Source organism: Orcinus orca, chromosome 2 (genome assembly GCF_937001465.1).
Source record: "Orcinus orca chromosome 2, mOrcOrc1.1, whole genome shotgun sequence".
Lineage (NCBI taxonomy): Eukaryota > Metazoa > Chordata > Mammalia > Artiodactyla > Delphinidae > Orcinus > Orcinus orca.
The window spans coordinates 161,155,990-161,175,712 of record NC_064560.1 but is presented as its reverse complement, the minus strand read 5'-3'; the positions used below and the strand labels follow the sequence as shown (position 1 = coordinate 161,175,712).

Genomic DNA, 19,723 nt, shown 5'->3' with positions numbered 1-19,723 from the left:
TAGACTCAGGACTTCCCTGGTGGCGCAGTGGTTAAGAATTCGTCTGCCAGTGCAGGGGAAACGGGTTCAAGCCCTGGTCCGGGAAGATCCCACATGCCATGGAGCAACTAAGTCCGTGCGCCACAACTACCGAGGCTGCACTCTGGAGCCCGCGAGCCACAACTACTGAGCCCGAGTGCCACAACTACTGAAGCCAACATGCCTAGAGCCCGTGCTCTGCAACAAGAGAAGCCACCCAATGAGAAGCCCACGAACCGTAACAAAGAGAAGCCCCCGCTCGCCACAACTAGAGAAGAGCCTGCACGCAGCAACAAAGACCCAAGGCAGCCAAAAATAAAAATTAATTATTTTTTTTTAAAAAAAAAGGAAGCTAGACTCAAAAGACTACATACTGAAAAATTCCACATATAGGAAATGCACAAAAAAAAAGAGGCAACTTTACAGGGACAGAAAGCAGAGAAGTGGTTGCTAGGGTCTGAGAGTGGGAGTAGGAACTAACTGAAAACTGTCACAGGAATATTTCTGGGGTGATGAAATACAGTAAGTCCCCTACATATGAACCTTCAAGTTGCAAACTTTCAAAGATGCGAACATGCATTCCACCAACGTCAGGCATGAGTGAAACTGTAGTCTGCCCTCCACCTCCTTCAGCTCTACCATCTCCCACCTCCTCTCCTTCCTCCAGTCAGTAACTCTTCTTGCCTGTTCACTTGATGCCAGCCCTGTATGCCAGATGTTGTACTCTACAACTGTACTTTTCAAGGTAATGTACTATAAGATTAAAAATGTTTTCTTTCTTTTTTGTGTGTATTTGTTTTTTATGTATTATTTGTGTGAGAAGTATTATAAACCTATTACAGTACAGTACTATGTAGCTGATTGTGTTGGTTGGGTACCAAGGCTAGGTCTGTTGGACTTACGAACAAATTAGACTTACGAACATGCTCTCGGAATGGAACTCATTCATATGTAGGGAACTTACTGTATTCTAAAACTGTATTATAGTTGCACATACCTGTAATACCATTAAAAATCATTAAATTATACACTTAATACAGGTTAATTTTATTATATGAAATTATACTTCAATAATCCTGTTTAAGAAAAAAACTGACTCATTGAATAAATCAACAACCTCTAGCTAGAGTGATCAAGATAAAAGAGAATACTGGGAATTTTTAAAGAAATATTACTCTAACACTTACAGGCATTAAAAGAGTTTTGAGGGAATATCACAAACAACTTTATGTCAACAAATATGATAACCTGGATGAAATGCTCATATTTCTTGAAAAATACAACTTTAAAAAAATGAACATCTAATAGCTTATATCTATTTTTGAACTTTAGTTGACCAAAAACCTACATGCAAACAGAATTAGAGTACCAGATGGTTTCACTAGTGAAACTCTATAAACATTTTGGGAAGAAATAACACCAATTTCTTACAAACTCTTTCAAATACAGGGTAGATCCCACTTCCAAATGTGACCAAATACTCTGACAAAACCATTCCAGGTATTACCGGTAAAAATGTTAACAGTATTATCCTGATACCACAGACAAAGACATCTAAAGGCAAAGAAAACTGTGAACCAATATTCCTTATAAATACAGACATAAAAAATTCTTAATAAAAATATTAGCAAATTGGGCTTCCCTGGTGGCACAGCGGTTGGGGGTCTGCCTGCTGATGCAGGGGGCGCAGGTATATGCCCCGGTCCGGGAGGATCCCGCGTGCAACAGAGCAGCTGGGCCCGTGTGCCATGGCCGCTGGGCCTGTGCGTCCGGAGCCTGTGCTCCACAGCGGGAGAGGCCACAGCAGTGAGAGGCCCGCGTACCGCAAAAAAAAAAAAAAAAATTAGCAAATTAAATACACATATATCATGACCAGGTAGAATCACGTAGGGTTTATCACAGTAATGTAAAGTTAATTTAACATTTGAAAATTTAACATACCACATTAACAAAGTAATGAAGAGAAACCATTATTCAACAGATGCAGTAAAAAAGCATCTAACAAAATTCAACAGCCACTCATGAAGTTTTTAAAATTTCAGTACACTACAAATAAGAGGAACTTTGCTCAGTCTAATTGAAGACATCCATGAAAACTCTATAGCTAATATGATATACAACGTTGAAAGGCTAAATGAATTTCCCTTTAGGTAGGGAAACATGGCAAGAAAAAGAAAAAAAAACAAAGGAAGAAGTAAAACTGTCTCTACATGCAGATGACATGATTATCTAAAAAAAAAAAAAATGTAAAAGCAACTATGAAAAATACAAAGTAAAATAAGCCAGTGCACAACATACAAGACCACTATAAAAAGTATATAGTAGGGGCTTCCCTGGTGGCACAGTGGTTGAGAGTCCACCTGCTGATGCAGGGGAAACGGGTTCGTGCCCCGGTCCATGAAGATCCCATATGCCGCGGAGTGGCTGGGCCTGTGAGCCATGACTACTGAGCCTGCGCATTTGGAGCCTGTGATACGCAATGGGAGAGGCCACAACAGTGAGAGGCCCGCGTACCGCAAAAAACAAAAAAAAAGTATATAGTAGGAGTAAGCAACAGTAAAATGAAATTTAAATAACTATTTCCTTTAAAAAGTATCCAAAGGCTTCCCTGGTGGCGCAGTGGTTGAGAGTCTGCCTGCCGATGCAGGGGACACGGGTTCATGCCCCGGTCCGGGAAGATCCCACATGCCGTGGAGCAGCTGGGCCCGTGAGCCATGGCTGCTGAGCCTGGGCGTCCGGAGCCTGTGCTCCGCAACGGGAGAGGCCACATAAAATGCTTAGGGACAAATTTGATAATACATTCAAGACCAACTACTAAAAAGCACAAAACATTGCTGAGGTAAGTTAAAGAGGCCCTGAATAAAAGAAGTATACCATGTTCATGGATTAGAAGACTGAACATTGTTAAGAAAGATCTCAATTCTCCAGAAATTCATCTATAGATCCAACAGAACCCATATTATCTCATGAAACCTTTTTGTAAAAATTAATGAATTCTAAAATTTTGAAGAATATGCAGGAGGCAATCTTGAAAAAGGACAAAACTGGAAGACATACACTACCTGACAAAGTCTTTTCAACAAATAGAATTAGAACAACTGGATGTCCATGTGCAAAAAAATGGACCTCTACATGTAATTTACATCATACATAAAAATTAATCCAAGGTGGATCAGGAATCTATCTGTAAAAGCAAAAACTATAAATAGCTTTTAAATAGGAGAATATTTTTGTGACCTTAGGGAATTTAAAGATTATTTACACATACAGGAATCAAAAGGGGAATAACCTTAAAAGAAAAAAATAAATCCATAAATGAGATTTCATCAAACTTTAAAACGTTGGCTCATCGAAACATACCATTAAGAAAATGAAAAAGTAGGGAATTCCCTGGGGGTCCAGTGGTTTGGACTCAATGCTTTCACTGCCAAGTGTTCAATCCCTGGTCAGGGAACTAAGATTCCACAACCCGCATGGTCAAAAAGATAAAAATAAAAGGAAATGAAAAAGTGAGCTAAAGACTGGGAGAAATTATTTGTAAAACAGATTACCTGACAAAAGACTTGTATGCAACATATTAGTTCTCAAGGAAATACAAACTAAAATCGCAATGAAATACCATTAAACACCCATCAAAATATCTAAACTTTAAAATGCTGACAGTATTAAATGATGACAAAATGTAAAGCAATCAAAAGTCTCATATTACTGATGGGAGTACAAAAGTGTACAACCACTATAGAAAAAATGATTGGTATTTTCTTCTAAATTAATAAATACCTACACTATAAATAAGCAATTTCACTCATATATTGAACTAAGAATTTAAAACATGTGTTCATATAGATCAATGGAAGAGGATAGAAGCCCGGAAATAAACCCATGAACCTATGGTCAATTACTCTACAACAAAGGACGCAAGAATATACAATGGAGAAAAGACAGTCCCTTCAATAAATGGTGCTAGGAAAACTAAACAGCTTACATGTAAAAGAATGAAATCAGAACATTCTCTAACACCATACACAAAAATAAACTCAAAACGGATTAAAGACTTAAATGTAAGACCAGATACTATAAAACTCCTAGCATAAAACATAGGCAGAACACTCTTTGACATAAATCACAGTACCCATCTCCTAGAGTAATGAAAATAAAAACAAAAATAAACAAATGGAACTGAACTAAACTTGAAAGCTTTCGCACAGCAAAGGAAACCAGAAACAAAACAAAAAGGCAACCCACAGAATGGGAGAAAAAATTGCCAATGAAGCAACCAACAAGGAATTAATCTCCAAAACACACAAACAGCTCATGCAGCTGTATGTCAAAAGAACGAACAACCCAATCCAAAAATGGGCAGAAGACCTAAATAGACATTTCTCCAAAAAAGACATACAGATGGCCAAAGAGCACATGAAAAGATGCTCAACATCACTAATTATTAGAGAAATGCAAATCAAAACTACAATGAGGTATCATCTCACACCACTCAGAATGGCCATCATCAAAAAACAACAAATGCTGGCGGGACTTCCCTGGTGGTGCAGTGGTTAAGAATCTGCCTGCCAATGCAAGGGACAAAGGTTTGATCCCTGGTCTGGGAAGATCCCACATGCCGAAAGCAACTACGCCCGCGAGCAACAACTACTGAGCCCACGTGCCACAACTACTGAAGCCCATGCAGCTAGAGCCCATGCTCCGCAACAAGCCACCGCAATGAGAAGCCCATGCACCGCATCAAAGAGTAGCCCCTGCTCACCACAACTAGAGAAAGCCTGTGCACAGCAATGAAGACCCAACGCAGCCAAAAATAAAAATAAATAAATTTTTAAAAAATAAATAAAATAAAATAAATGCTGGAGAGGGTGTGGAGAAAAAGAAACCCTCCTACACTGTTGGTGGGAATGTAAATTGGTACAACCATCACAGAGAACAATATGGAGCTTCCTTAAAAAAACTAAAACTAGAACTACCACATGATCCAGCAATCCCACTTCTGGGCATATATCCAGAGAAAATATAATTCTAAAAGATACCTGCACACCAGTGTTCACTGCAGTACTATTTACAATAACCAAGACATGGAAGCACCCTAAATGTCCATCAATAGAGGAATGGAAAAAGATTTGGTACATGTATACAATGGAATATTACTCAGCCATAAAAAAGAATAAAATAATGCCATTTGCAGCAACATTGATGGACCTAGAGATTATCATCCTAAGTGAAGTAAGCCAGACAGAGAAAGACAAATATCATATGATATCACTTATACGTGGAATCTAAAAATACACGATACAAACGAACTTATTTACAAAACAGAAACAGACTCACAGACTTCAAAAACAACTTATGGTTACCCAAGGGGAAAGGTGGGGGGGTGATAAATTAGAAGGTTGGGATTAACATATACACACTACTATATATAAAATAGATAATCGACAAGGACCTACTGTATAGCACAGGGAACTCTACTCAATGCTCTATAATAACCTATATGGGAAAAGAATCTGAAAAAGAATGCATGTATATATATGTATAACTGAATCACTTTGCTGTACACCTGAAACTAACACAGCATTGTAAATAAACTATACTCCAATATGAAATTAAATTAAATTGAAAAAAGAAAACGTGTTCACAAAATAATTTATACAAGAAAGTTCATAGCAGCTTAATTTATAGTCAAAAACTACAAACAGCTCAGGTAGTTGTCAACAACAGAATCACTAAACTGGTATATTCAAACAAATAGAATACTATATAGCAATAAAAGCTAATTCGGGATACGCAAAACAATAGGAATGAATCTCAAAATATTTTTTTAAATCTTTATTGGGGTATAATTGCTTTACAATGGTGTGTTAGTTTCTGCTTTATAACAAAGTGAATCAGTTATACATATACATATGTTCCCGTATCTCTTCCCTCTTGCGTCTCCCTCCCTCCCACCCTCCCTATCCCACCCCTCCAGGTGGTCACAAAGCACCGAGCAGATATCCCTGTGCCATGCGGCTGCTTCCCACTAGCTATTTACCTTACGTTTTGTAGTGTATATATGTCCATGCCTCTCTCTCGCCCTGTCACAGCTCACCCTTCCCCCTCCCCATTTCCTCAAGTCCGTTCTCCAGTAGGTCTGTGTCTTTATTCCTGTCTTACCCCTAGGTTCTTCATGACATTTTTTTTTCTTAAATTCCATATATATGTGTTAGCATACGGTATTTGTCTTTCTCTTTCTGACTTACTTCACTCTGTATGACAGACTCTAGGTCTATCCACCTCATTACAAATAGCTCAATTTCGTTTCTTTTTATGGCTGAGTAATTGAATCTCAAAATATTACGCTGCTACTTCTGCATATGACCATTTTACTATAATAAGGACTCTGGACGGACCATTCCCATCTTAAGCAACTAAAAAAATGAAAAAAACATAAGAATCAATGGTTTTCAGAAATTAGAAACTGAGTATCAGTCAGTACAGGACTGTGATCCCCAAGGGAAGAAAAGGAAGTGAAGCGATAACTATATTTCCCTGGTGTACTACATGGAGGTCATTTCCAGGCCATGATATGTGCAAGGGAACTCAAACAAAGCCGGGGAGTCAGGGAGACTGAGATCAGACTTCAGGGCTGTCAAGGTGGCTATAATTTACAGGTTAGATTACCAGAAAAGAAAATGCTGCACAGAGAGAAAACTCTAAAGCAGGGGTCACAAACATTTTCTGTAAAGGGCAGAAAAATTTTTTAGGCTTTGCAGGCTATACACAGGCTACTTAACTCTGCCATTAAAACACGAAAGCAGACGAAGACAATACATAAATGAATGAGTATGGCTATGTTCCAATAAAACTTTAGTTACAGTAGCAGGTGGTAGGTGGGACTTGGTCTGTGAGCTGTAAATTTGCCCACCTCTGCTCTAGAGATCTGCAGAGTGACGTCCTTAACTTTTGCCTGTGTTCATCTGGACATGGGGGTGAATTACTCAAACCCAAGGAAATAACCTGGAAAGTAATAGGTCAAAAAATCCCCAAAACTCACACAGGACCAGAATAGTTTATATTCTCAATAAACAAGGTAAAGAGGCCTCTCAATACAACGGACATGACAGATAGAGTCCTCAAAATGGTAACACCTTGAAAGTAGAGCTAAATTAGCCTAACATTAAAGGCAGCTCTGCTAGACCCTACAAATGCTTAAAAGAAATCCATGCAAGGATCTAACAGATTATAGGTAACTGCAACCCCAAAGTCTGAAAATATTTAATGAAATATCATAAATTACCAGGTATTCAAAAACAAGGCAGAAATATATGACCCACACCAGGAGGGAAAAAATATTGTCAATAGAAGCAGAGAAATGACGGATGATGAAATTATCAGAAACGGACATTAAAACTCAGTTCTTAAGAACAGAGTATACTAAGGCTTAAAGAGGTTATAAGATTTGCCCAAGGCCATACACCGAATATGTATGTAGTAGAGGAGCCACAATTCAAGCCCCTTATAACAATATAAGAACAACCCTTTTTAAATAATTCTAAAATAATAAAATTCAAATTTATAATTTTCAACATGAGTGGCTATTCATTTTATAAAAATATTTATTCAGGTCACATTAAAGTACTCACCATAGGAGTATCTTAAGTTACAAGATCCTCCATTTTCTTTAAAATATGACTGTATTAAACAAACTTCTATTTATTTATGTATAACTCTTCAGAGATATCCACGGTAAAAATTAGAACAGATCACAATTTTATTGAAATAACACAAAATACCTGGAGAATTTAAATGCTAAAAGAAAGTAATCACCGGGTACCTAGTTAATTATAAGACATAATCATTTACCTATGAGTTTCATAAATGCATAATAAGAACTGATAAGACAGTTTTTAATGGTAATTTGGCTCATATTTCAAAACACATTTATAGACAAAAATATTAACGCTACCACTACTTGGGACTTCCCTGGTGGCACAGTGGTTAAGAATCTACCAGCCAATGTAGGGGACACAGGTTCAAGCCCTGGTCCGGAAAGATCCTACAAGCAGTGGAGCACCCAAGACCTTGCACCACATCTACTGAGCCTGCACTCTATAACCCGCAAGCCACAACTACTGAGCCCGAGTGCCACAACTACTGAAGCCCATGTACCTAGAGCCCAAGCTCCACAATAACAGAGGCCACCGCAATGAGAAGCCTGCGCATCACAACAAAGAGGAGCCCCCGCTCACCACAACTATACACAGTCCAGGCGCAGCAATGAAGACACTCGCAGCAAAAAAAGTTAATTTTTAAAAAATACTTAAAAAAGAAAACCTCTACTACTACTTGCATTTTCACATTACTTTTTTTAACATCGTTATTGCAGTATAATTGCTTTACAATGTTGTGTAGTTTCTGCTGTATAAAAAAGTGAATCAGCTATATGTATACATAAACCCGCATAACTCCTCCCTCCTGCGTCTCCCTCCCACCCTCCGTATCCCACCCCTCTGGGTGGTCACAAAGAACCAAGCTGATCTCCCTGTGCTATGCAGCTGCTTCCCACTAGCTATCTATTTTACATTTGGTAGTATACATATGTCCATGCCACTCTCCCAGCTTACCCTTCCCACTCCCCGTGTCCTCAACTCCATTATCTCCGATTGAGTCTTTACTCCTGTCCTGCCCCTAGGTTCTTCAGAGCCACTTTTTTTTTTTAGATTCCATACATATGTGTTAGCATACGATATTTGTTTTTCTCTTTCTGACTTACTTCACTCTGTATGACAGTCTCTAGGTCCATCCACCTCACTACAAATGACTCAGTTTCGTTTCTTTTTATGGCTGAGTAATATTCTATTGTCTATATGTGCCACATCTTCTTTACCCATTCATCTGTCGATGGGCACTTAGGTTACTTCCATGTCCTGGCTACTGTAAATAGAGCTGCAATGAACACTGTGGTACATGACTGTTTTTGAATTATGGTTTTCTCAGGGTATATGCCCAGTAGTGGGATTGCTGGGTCATATGGTAGTTCTATTTTTAGTTTTTTAATGAACCTCCATACTGACTCTGGCTGTATCAATTTACATTCCCACCAACAGTGCAAAAGGGTTCCCTTTTATCCACACCCTCTCCAGCATTTATTGTTTGTAGAATTTTTGACGATGGCCATTCTGACCGGTATGAGGTGATACCTCATTGTAGTTTTAATTTGCATTTCTCTAATGATTAGTGACATTGAGCATCCTTTCATGTGTTTGTTGGCAATCTGTATATCTTCTCTGGAGAAATGTCTATCTAGGTGTTCTGTCCATTTTTGGATTGGGTTCTTTACTTGATATTGAGTTGTATGAGCTGCTTGTATATTTTGGAGATTAATCCTTTGTCAATTGCTTAGTTTGCAGATATTTTCTCCCATTCTGAGGATTGTATTTTCGTCTTGTTTATGGTTTCCTTTGCTGTGCAAAAGATTTTAAGCTTAATTAGGTCCCATTTGTTTTTTTAATTTCCATTTCTCTAGGAGGTGGGTCAAAAAGGACTGGCCTGTGATTTATGTCATAGAGTGTACTACCTATGTTTTCCTCTAAGAGTTTTAAGGTGCCTGGCCTTACATTTAGGTCCTTAATCTATTTTGTATTTATTTTTTGTGTATGGTGTTAGGGAGTGTCCTAATTTCATTCTTTTACATGTAGCTGCCCAGTTTTCCCAGCACCACTTATTGAAGAGGCTGTCTTTTCTCCACTGTATACTCTTGCCTGCTTTATCAAAGATAAGGTGACCATATGTGCATGGATTTATCTCTGGGCTTTCTATCCTGTTCCATTGATCTATATTTCTGTTTTTGTGCCAGTACCATACTGTCTTGATTACTGTAGCTTCGTAGTAGAGTCTGAAGTCTGGCAGCCTGATTCCACCAGCTCCATTTTCCTTTCTCAGGATTGTTTTGGCTATTCGGGATCTTTTTTGTTTCCATACAAATTGTGAAATTTTTTGACCTAGTTCTGTGAAAAATGCCATTGGTAGTTTGATAGGGATTGCATTGAATCTGTAGATTTCTTTGGATAGTATAATCATTTCCACAATGTTGATTCTTCCAATCCAAGACATGGTATATCTCGCCATCTGTTTGTATCACCTTTAATTTCTTTCATCGGTGTCTTATAGTTTTCTGCATACAGGTCTTTTGTCTCCTTAGATATGTTTATTCTTGGTCTTTTATTCTTTTTGGTTCAATAGTAAATGGGACTGCTTCCTTAATGTCTCTTTCAGATTTTTCATCATTAGTGTATAGAAATGCAAGAGATTTCTGTGCATTAATTTTGTATCCTGTTACTTTACCAAATTCATTGATTAGCTCTAGTAGTTTTCTGGTAGAATCTTTAGAATTCTCTATGTATAGTATCATGTCACCTGCAAACAGTGACAGCTTTACTTCTTCTTTTCCAACTTGGATTCCTTTTATTTCTTTTCCTTCTCTGATTGCCGTGGCTAGGACTTCCAAAACTATGTTGAATAACAGTGGTGAGAGTGGGCAACCTTGTCTTGTTCCTGATGTTAGAGGAAATGGTTTCAGTTTTTCACCATTGAGAATGATGTTGGCTGTGGGTTTGTCATATATGGCCTTTATAATGTTGAGGTAAGTTCCCTCTATGCCTACTTTCTGGAGAGTTTTTATCATAAATGGGTGTTGAATTTTGTTAAAAGCTTTTCCTGCATCTATTGAGAGGATCATATGGTTTTTATCCTTCAATTTGTTAATATGGTGTATCACATTGATTGATTTGCGTATACTGAAGAATCCTTGCATTCCTGGGATAAACCCCACTTGTTCATGGTGTATGATCCTTTTAATGTGCTGTTGGATTCTGTTTCTGAGTATTTTGTTGAGGATTTTTGCATCCATGTTCATCAGTGATACTGGCCTGCAGTTTTCTTTTCTTGTGACATCTTTGTCTGGATTTAGTATCAGGGTGATGGTGGCCTTGTAGAATGAGTTTGGATCCTCCCTCTCCTATATTTTGGAAGAGTCTGAGAAGGACAGGTGTTAGCTCTTCTCTAAATGTTCAACAGAATTCGCCTGAAGCCATCTGGTCTTGGGCTTTTGTTTGTTTTAAGATCTTTAATCACAGTTTCAATTTCAGTGCTTATGATTGGTGTGGTTATATTTTCTATTTCTTCCTGGTTCAGTCTCAGAAGGTTGTGCTTTTCTAAGAATATGTGCATTTCTTCCACGTTGTCCACTTTATTGGCATATAGTTGCTTGTAGCAATCTCTCATGATCCTTTGTATTTCTTGACTGTCAGTTGTTACTTCTCCTTTTTCATTTCCAATCTATTGATTTGAGTCTTCTCCCTTTTTTTGTTGATGAGTCTGGCTAATGGTTTATTAATTTTGTTTATCTTCTCAAAGAACCACCTTTTATTCTATTGATTGATCTTTGCTATTGTTTCCTTCATTTATTTTTCATTTATTTCTGATCTGATCTTTATGATTTCTTTCCTTCTGCTATCTTTGAGGGATTTTTGTTCTTCTTTCTCTAACTGCTTTAGGTGTAACGTTAGGTTGTTTACTTGAGATGTTTCTTGTTTCTTGAGGTAGGATTTTATTGCTATAACCTTCCCTCTTAGAACTGCTTTTGAGGCATCCCAAAGGTTTTGGGTCATCGTGTTTTCATTGCCATTTGTTTATAGGTATTTTTTGATTTCCTCTTTGATTTCTTCAGTGATCACAGTAGTGTATTGTTTAGTCTCCACGTGTTTGTATTTTTTACAGATTTTTTCCTGTCACTGATATCTAGTCTCATAGCGTTGTGGTCAGAAAAGATACTTGATATGATTTCAATTTTCTTAAATTTACCAAGGCTTCATTTGTGACCCAAGATATCATCTATCCTGGAGAATGTTCCATAAGCACTTGAGAAGAAAATGTAATCTGCTGTTTTTGGATGGAATGTCCTATAAATATAAATTAAGTCCATCTTGTCCAATGTATCATTTAAAGCTTGTGTTTCCTTATTTATTTTCATTTTGAATGATCTGTCCATTGGTGAAAGTGGGGTGTTAAAGTCCCCTGCTATGAATGTGTTACTCTTGATTTCCCCTTTTATGGCAGTTAGCATTTACCTTATCTATTGAGGTGGTCCTACGTTGGGTGCATAAATATTTACAATTGTTATATCTTCTTCTTGGATTGATCCCTTGATCATTATGTAGTGTCCTTCTTTGTCTCTTCTAATAGTCTGTATTTTAAAGTCTATTTTGTCTGATATGAGAATTGCTACTCCAGCTTTCTTTTGGAAACCACTGGCATGGAGTATCTTTTTCCATTCCCTCACTTTCAGTCTGTATGTGTCCCTCGGTCTGAAGTGGGTCTCTTGTAGACAGCCTTATACGGGTCTTGTTTTTATATCCATTCAGCCAGTCTATGTCTTTTGGTTAGAATATTTAATCCACTTACATTTAAGGTAGTGATTGATATGTATGTTCCTATTACCATTTTCTTAATTGTTTTGGGTTTGTTATTGTAGGTCTTTTCCTTCTGTTGTGTTTCTTGCCTAGAGAAGTTCCTTTAGCATTGTTGTAAAGCTGGTTTGGTGGTGCTGAATTTCCTTAGCTTTTGCTTGTCAGTAAAGGTTTTAATTTCTCTGTTGAATCTGAATGACATCCTTGCTGGGTAGAGTAATCTTGGTTGTAGGTTTTTCCCTTTCATTACTTTAAATATGTCCTGCCACTCCCTTCTGGTTTTCAGAGTTTCTGCTGAAAGATCAGCTGTTAACCTTATGGGGATTCCCTCATACGTTAATTGTTGCTTTTCCCTTGCTGCTTCTAATATTTTTTCTTTGTATTTAATATTTGATAGTTTGATTAATATGTATCTTGGCGTGTTTCTCCTTGGATTTATCCTGTATGGGACTCTCTGTGCTTCCTGGACTTAATTGACTACTTCCTTACCCATGTTAAGGAAGTTTTCAATTATAATCTCTTCAAATATTTTCTCTGTCCCTTTTTTTCTCTCTTCTTCTGGGAGCCCTATAATTTGAATGTTGGTGCATTTAATGTTGTCCCAGAGGTCTCTGAGATTGTCCTCAATTCTTTTCATTCTTTTTTCTTTATTCTGCTCTGCGATAGTTTTCCACTATTTTATCTTCCAGGTCACTTATCCGTTCATCTGCCTCCATTATTCTGCTATTGATTCCTTCTAGAGAATTTTTAATGTCATTTATTGTGTTCTTCATCATTGTTTGTTTGCTCTTTAGTTCTTTAGGTCCTTGCTAAACGTTTCTTGTACTTTCTCCATTCTATTTCCAAGATTTCTGGATCATCTTTACTATCATTACTCTGAATTCTTTTTCAGGTAGACTGCCTATTTCCTCTTCATTTGTTTGTTGTGGTGGGTTTTTACCTTGCTCCTTCATCTGCTGTGTATTTCTCTGTTTTCTCATTTTGCTTAACTTACTGTGTTTGGGGTCTCCGTTTCGCAGGCTGCAAGTTCGTAGTTCCCGTTGTTTTTGGTGTCTGCTCCCTATGGGTAAGGTTCATTCAGTGGGTTGTTTAGGCTTCCTGGTGGAGAGGACTGGTGCCTGTGTTCTGGTGGATGAGGTTGGATCTTGTCTTTCTGGTGGGCAGGACCACGTCCGGTGGTGTGTTTTGGGGTGTCTGTGAACTTATTATGATTTTAGACACCCTCTCTGCTAATGGGTGGGGTTGTGTTGCTATCTTGCTAGTTGCCTGGCATAGGGTGTCCAGCACTATAGCTTGCTGGTTGCTGAGTGGAGCTGGGTCTTAGCATTGAGATGGAGATCTCTGGGAGAGCTTTCACTGTTTGATATTAGGTGGAGCCAGGAGGTGTCTGGTGGACCAGTATCCTGAACTCACCTCTCCCACTTTAGAGGCTCAGGTCTGACACCTGGCCAGAGCACTAAGACTCTGTCAGCCATACGGCTCAGAAGAAAAGGGCAGAGAAAAACAAAAAAAAATGAAAGAAAGAAAATTAAATTATAATAAAGTTATTTAAAAAAATTTTTAATTATTAAAAATAAGAAAAAATAAAGAAAGAAGAGAGCAACCAAACCAAGAAACAAATCCACCAATGATTACAAGCACTAAAAACTATACTTTAAAAAAAAAACAAAGCACAGACAGAACCCTAGGATAAATGGTAAAAGCAAAGCTATACAGACAAAATCACACAAAGAAGCATACACATACATGCTCACAAAAAAAGAGAAAAAAAAATGTGTGTGTGTGTGTGTGTGTATATATATATATATACACACACACACGCATATTTAAAAAAAGGCAGAGCCACCAAATCAATAAACAAATCTACCAATGATAATAAGCTCTAAATACTAAACTAAGATAAACATAAAACCAGAAACAAATTAGATGCAGAAAGCAAACCCCAAGTCTACAGTTCCTCCGAAAGTCCACCGCCTCAATTTTGGGATGATTTGTTGTCTATTCAGGTATTCTTCAGATACACGTTACATCAGGTTGATTGTGGAGATTTAATCCGCTGCTCCTGAGGCTGCTGGGAGAGATTTCCCTTTCTCTTCTTTGTTCGCACAGCTCCTGGGGTTCAGCTTTGGATTTGGCCCCATCTCTGCATGTAGGTCACCTGAGGGCGTCTGTTCCCGCCCAGACAGGATGGGGTTAAAGTAGCAGCTGTTTAGAGGGCTCTGGCTCACTTAGGCCGGGGGGAGGAAGGGGTATGGAATGCCAGGCGAACCTGAAACAGCAGAGGCCAACATGACGTTGCACCAGCCTGAGGCGTGCCGTGTGTTCTCCCGGGGAAGTTGTCCCTGGATCACGGGACCCTAGCAGTGGTGGGCTTCACAGGCTCCTGGGAGGGGAGGTGTGGATAGTGACCTGTGCTTCTACACAGGCTTCTTTGTGGCTGCAGCAGCAGCCTTAGTGTTTCACGCCGATCTTGGTGTCCACACTGATAGTGGCAGCTCAAGCTCATCTCTGGAGCTTGTTTAGGCAGTGCTCTGGATCCCCTCTCCTTGCATACCCTGAAACAATGGTCGCTTGTCTCTTAGGCAGTTCCAGACTTTTTCCAGCCTCCTTCCCACTTTTTCTCCAGACTCCCTCCCAGCTAGCTGTGGAGCACTAGCCCCCTTCAGGCTGTGTTCACATAGCCAACCCCAGTTCTCTCCCTGGGATCTGACCTCCGAAGCCCGAGCCTCAGTTCCCAGACCCCACCCGCCCTGGCGGATGAGCAGACAAGCCCCTCAGGCTGGTGAGCGCTGGTCGGCACGAATCTTCTGTGCAGGAATCTCTCCGCTTTGCCCTCTGCACCTCTGTTGTTGTGCTCTCCTCCGTGGCTCCGAAGCTTCCCCCTCTGCTCACCACCCCCCGTCTCCACCAGTAAAGGGGTTTCCTAATGTGTGGAAACTTTTCCTCCTTCACAGCTCCCTCCCAGAGGTGCAGGTCTTATCCCTATTCTTTTGTCTCTGTTTTTTCTCTTTTCTTTTGCCCTACCCAGGTACATAGGTAGTTTCTTGCCTTTTGGGAAGTCTGAGGTCTTCTGCCAGCATTCAGTAGGTGTTCTGTAGGAGTTGCTCCACATGTAGATGTATTTTTGATGAATTTGTGGGGAGGAAGGTGATATCCACGTCTCACTCCTCCGCCATCTTTTTTTTTTTTTTTTTTTTTTTGCGGTACGCGGGCCTCTCACTGCTGTGGCCTCTCCCGCTGCGGAGCACAGGCTCCGGACGTGCAGGCTCAGTGGCCATGGCTCACGGGCCCAGCCACTCCACGGCATGTGGGATCCTCCTGGACCGGGGCACGAACCCGCATCCCCAGCATCGGCAGGTGGATCCCCAACCACTGCACCAGCGGGGAAGCGCCACTCCTCCGCCATCTTGAAGATCCTCCCCCCCATTACTTCTCTGGTTTCTACAATTTGATTTGCTACCAAAGCGCAACATTATATATTAAGAATAGACTTAATTGCTCAGTACAGTTTTTACTTTCTTATTTCACACACAGTTGGATATCAATTTTCTATAAACAAATGTTAACAAAGAGTTTAATCTTCAAATGAGTTCAGAATAATAAGCAATGTTTGATGAAAATAGCTAAATCCTATTTGTTGTAATCAGAAAAGCCAATTTATGTCACAGATGAGCTCCCTTCTGGCTTACCCATGGATAATATAAAAAAAAGTTTTTTAAACATCAAGCGTAAAATACTCAAACAGCTTTTGCCTTTGGCAACGAATGACAGGCTCCCCTTTACTGCTCTCCAGCAATCAACAACAAAGGACCAAAAGCTATACTTAACAATTCTTAGCTTATCTTTGTAACTCAGTTTCTTTCCAGTTTGCATGCCAAAGCGTAGTGAAGTATAGAACACCATCACAACTGAAGAAGCACCAGATTCCCAGCCTTAGATTCTGCTTTCTAATTTTACAACATGATCAAGGTGTCTTTCTGTGCTTCCAAAAGACTAAGACTTAGTACTTAAATCTGTAGATATGATGTATGGATACTTAATGATACAAGCTAGTAACAAATGGGGATGAAAAACTGCTACTTTGAGGTCTATTCACTGGATCAACTAGGAATGATGTAATAATGGTAACCACATCTATTCTTTAGGGGAAAATTTAATTAGAATTATTTATAAAATAAAAAGAAACAGAGGTCCTAAAATTATATTGTTGGAATCTGAACCAATTAGATTAAAATAACTAACAAATGACTGAGAAAACAAGCTGCAATCCCTACTTTAGGAGTGCAAAAAGCTATTACCCCAGAGAGGACAAAATATATACAAAATAACGTTTCACCTATTCATACATAAAACAGTGATTAAGTGGAACTCTCTTAGATATTCAAGTCACAAATTATATATAAATAATTCTTCTAATATGTACTGTACCCCTAGCACTTCCCCACTCACTGAGAGTTTAATTCCTAGGGAATATAATTCAAAAAATTCAGCCAATCTGTGAACATTCCTAACCAAAATATATTCACTGTCTCAACTTTACATATCTCAATACATAATAATTAAATCCTCATTTCATACTAATTATTTTATGCCAATTTTTAACCCTTCATATTTCTCTAGGTTTACTAAATAAATAAATCCTCTCTTCTCAGTCACACAGCAAAGGATCTACTTCCAAAAAGCTTAATTAAATTTATGTCTCCCTGGGACGCTCTCCAAGTTCAGCATATCTAACTTCATTTGTTGTGTCTGACTTTTCTTTAAGTACAGCAGATCAAGAAAAGGTCATTGCGGTGGCTCCTGTCCCTTAGATTACCCTCTATACAATCAGTCCACTATTAGAAGCAATAGTTGAAATCCTAGCTACCCTCAGATTAGAAGGACACCTAACATAGAATTTATGTTTTGTTTTTGAGTATTCTCATTAACTAAATAAGGTATAGTAGAAAGAGAGTGAGTTTCAGTGCCATCTTTTACATGTAATCTATCCTCTGAGACTCAGTTTTCAGATCTGAAAAAATAGGAATACCATCTATTTCATGGAGATATAACAACAGAAAACGACACCTTTTATTAAAAGAAACTATCACAGGTCACAAAGTCTTAAGCAGTGTTGGCATCCTTGCCAACATCTGTTCAATGTAATTAAACCCTGGGATACAGGTGTTCAATAAATGTTACTTTTCATCCTGCATTTTAGGGATGATTTTTCCAAACAGTATAGAGACTCAACTTCATAAACATTTAGATTTTCATCTACATTATGTGTTAGTCTCCACATTCAGGAATATGGAATAAATTCAGTAATTCCACATAAAAACTGTGTCTAAATTTTCACCTTGCCCTTGAACCAAATGCTGAATTTTGCTAAAATAACAAACAATAAGTATTCCATCACACACTTAGGTTATATGAATGTCAACATGCATTAAAGTAATTGGATCACCTCCCTCCCACCACACACAAAAAAAGAAAAAAAAATTCCAGGTGGATAATAGAAAGTTAAACAATAAAGAGTTCAAAAGACACCCTTAAGAGAGTGAAGAAAACAAGACATAAAGTGACAAAAGTTATTTACTATACATATGACTAATAAAAGGCTTAGATCCACAACATATAAAGAACTTCTACATATGAGCAAGAGTCTTGAACAGGTATTTCACAAAATAGGACAACCAATGCTCAATCTCATTAGTGATCAGTGAAATAAAGTGCAGATTAAAATCACAAAACAGTACTAAATACCCGTCAGAATGGTTAAAGTGGAAAAGACAGAAAAGCACAAGTGTTGGTAGAAGTACAATTGGTAAAAACCAATTTGGAAAATGTTTTGGCAGTATCTCCTAAAATGAACATACATAATCACTATGACCTAGTAACTCTACTCTTAGGTAAACACTCATGAAACAATGTCTGTGCATGTGACCAGGAAACATATATTAAAATGTTAGTATAATGTATAATACCAAAACTCAAAAAAATCCAAACATCTATCAACAGTAGAATGGATAAATAGTAGTATATTCCTCTAATGGAACATTATCCATAAATGAAAATGAAAAAAACCTACAGCTATATATAAAAACATAGATGAATCTTACAAATATAAGTTGGACAAGCAAAACATTAATCAGGTTAAGGCATACATGCTTAGATGTTAAAGCTATTTAAAAGAGCAAGAAAGGGAATGCCATAAAATACAGAAGAGTGACTGTTTCTAGGAAAAGGAATGGGGTGCTAGCCAGATGTGAGAAGTCATGAGGAGGACTTCTAAAGTACTGTGAATACTTTTTTCTTTTATCTGTGTGATGGTTACACAGATGTTCACTTTGTGATGATTCACTAAGCTATGTGGTTTGGTTCTGTGCACCTTTGTGTATATGCAATACATTTTGCCAAATGAAAGGTTATAAAAAAGAGAGGAAGGGAAGAAGAAAGAAAATAAATAACAAGTCACAACACTATCTGGAAAGATATCTAATATATTAAGTTAAATACTAAAGTCAAATGAAATGATGACAAATAAGCACACAAAAAGATGCTCAACATCATTAGTCATCAGGGAAATGCAAATGAAAACCATAATGAGATAACCACTACACATCTGTTTAGAATGCCTAAAATACTAAAATTCTTAATACTGAGGATGCAGACCAACTGGAATACTCACCAATGTCGGTAGGAATGCAAACTGGTACAGGCACTTTGAAAAATAGTGAATGAAAATTTTTTACAAAGCTAAACATACCCCTACCGTATAAAAATCACCAATCTCATTCTTAGTAGTACTTACCCAAGAGAAATGAAAACGTATGTACACACACAATTGTAAGCAAATGTTTATAGCAGCCTTATTCATAATCATAAAAAAAGGAAACAACTCACATGTCCTTCAACTGATGAACGGATAAAGAAACTGGTATATCCACACAATGGTATTATTACTTAACAAAAGGAACAACTATTGATACATGCAGCAACATGGATGATCTCAAATGCATGTTGCTAACTTAACAAAGCTAGACCTAAAAGGCTACACACTGTATGATTCCATTTACATGACATTCTGGAATATGTATTACCTAACTATACAACATAATGAGATTATAATGTAATTCACTTAGATATTTAACTATAATAACAACAAAAAGCATTACTTGTAAAATTACATTTGCACTTGGTTTAGCATTTTATATACATATTTTAATCCTCCGAATAATCATGTAAAGCTAAATCATCGCAACTTTACC

The 19,723-nt window shown here is 38.0% G+C and overlaps 1 protein-coding gene across 5 annotated transcripts in view; it reads right to left on the bottom strand.

Annotated features, from left to right (window-relative positions):
* MNAT1 (MNAT1 component of CDK activating kinase) overlaps nt 1-19,723 on the bottom strand; it is a 216,494-nt gene that overhangs the window by 119,195 nt on the left and 77,576 nt on the right. For 2 of the 5 annotated variants that reach the window (XM_049706413.1, XM_049706412.1), the window contains exon 7: nt 19,144-19,176. The exons of the other annotated variants lie outside the window; for them this stretch is intronic. In XM_049706413.1, coding sequence (XP_049562370.1) covers nt 19,144-19,176 — 33 coding nt within the window. The remainder of the gene's footprint in view (nt 1-19,143; nt 19,177-19,723) is intronic. 5 annotated transcript variants of the gene reach the window in all.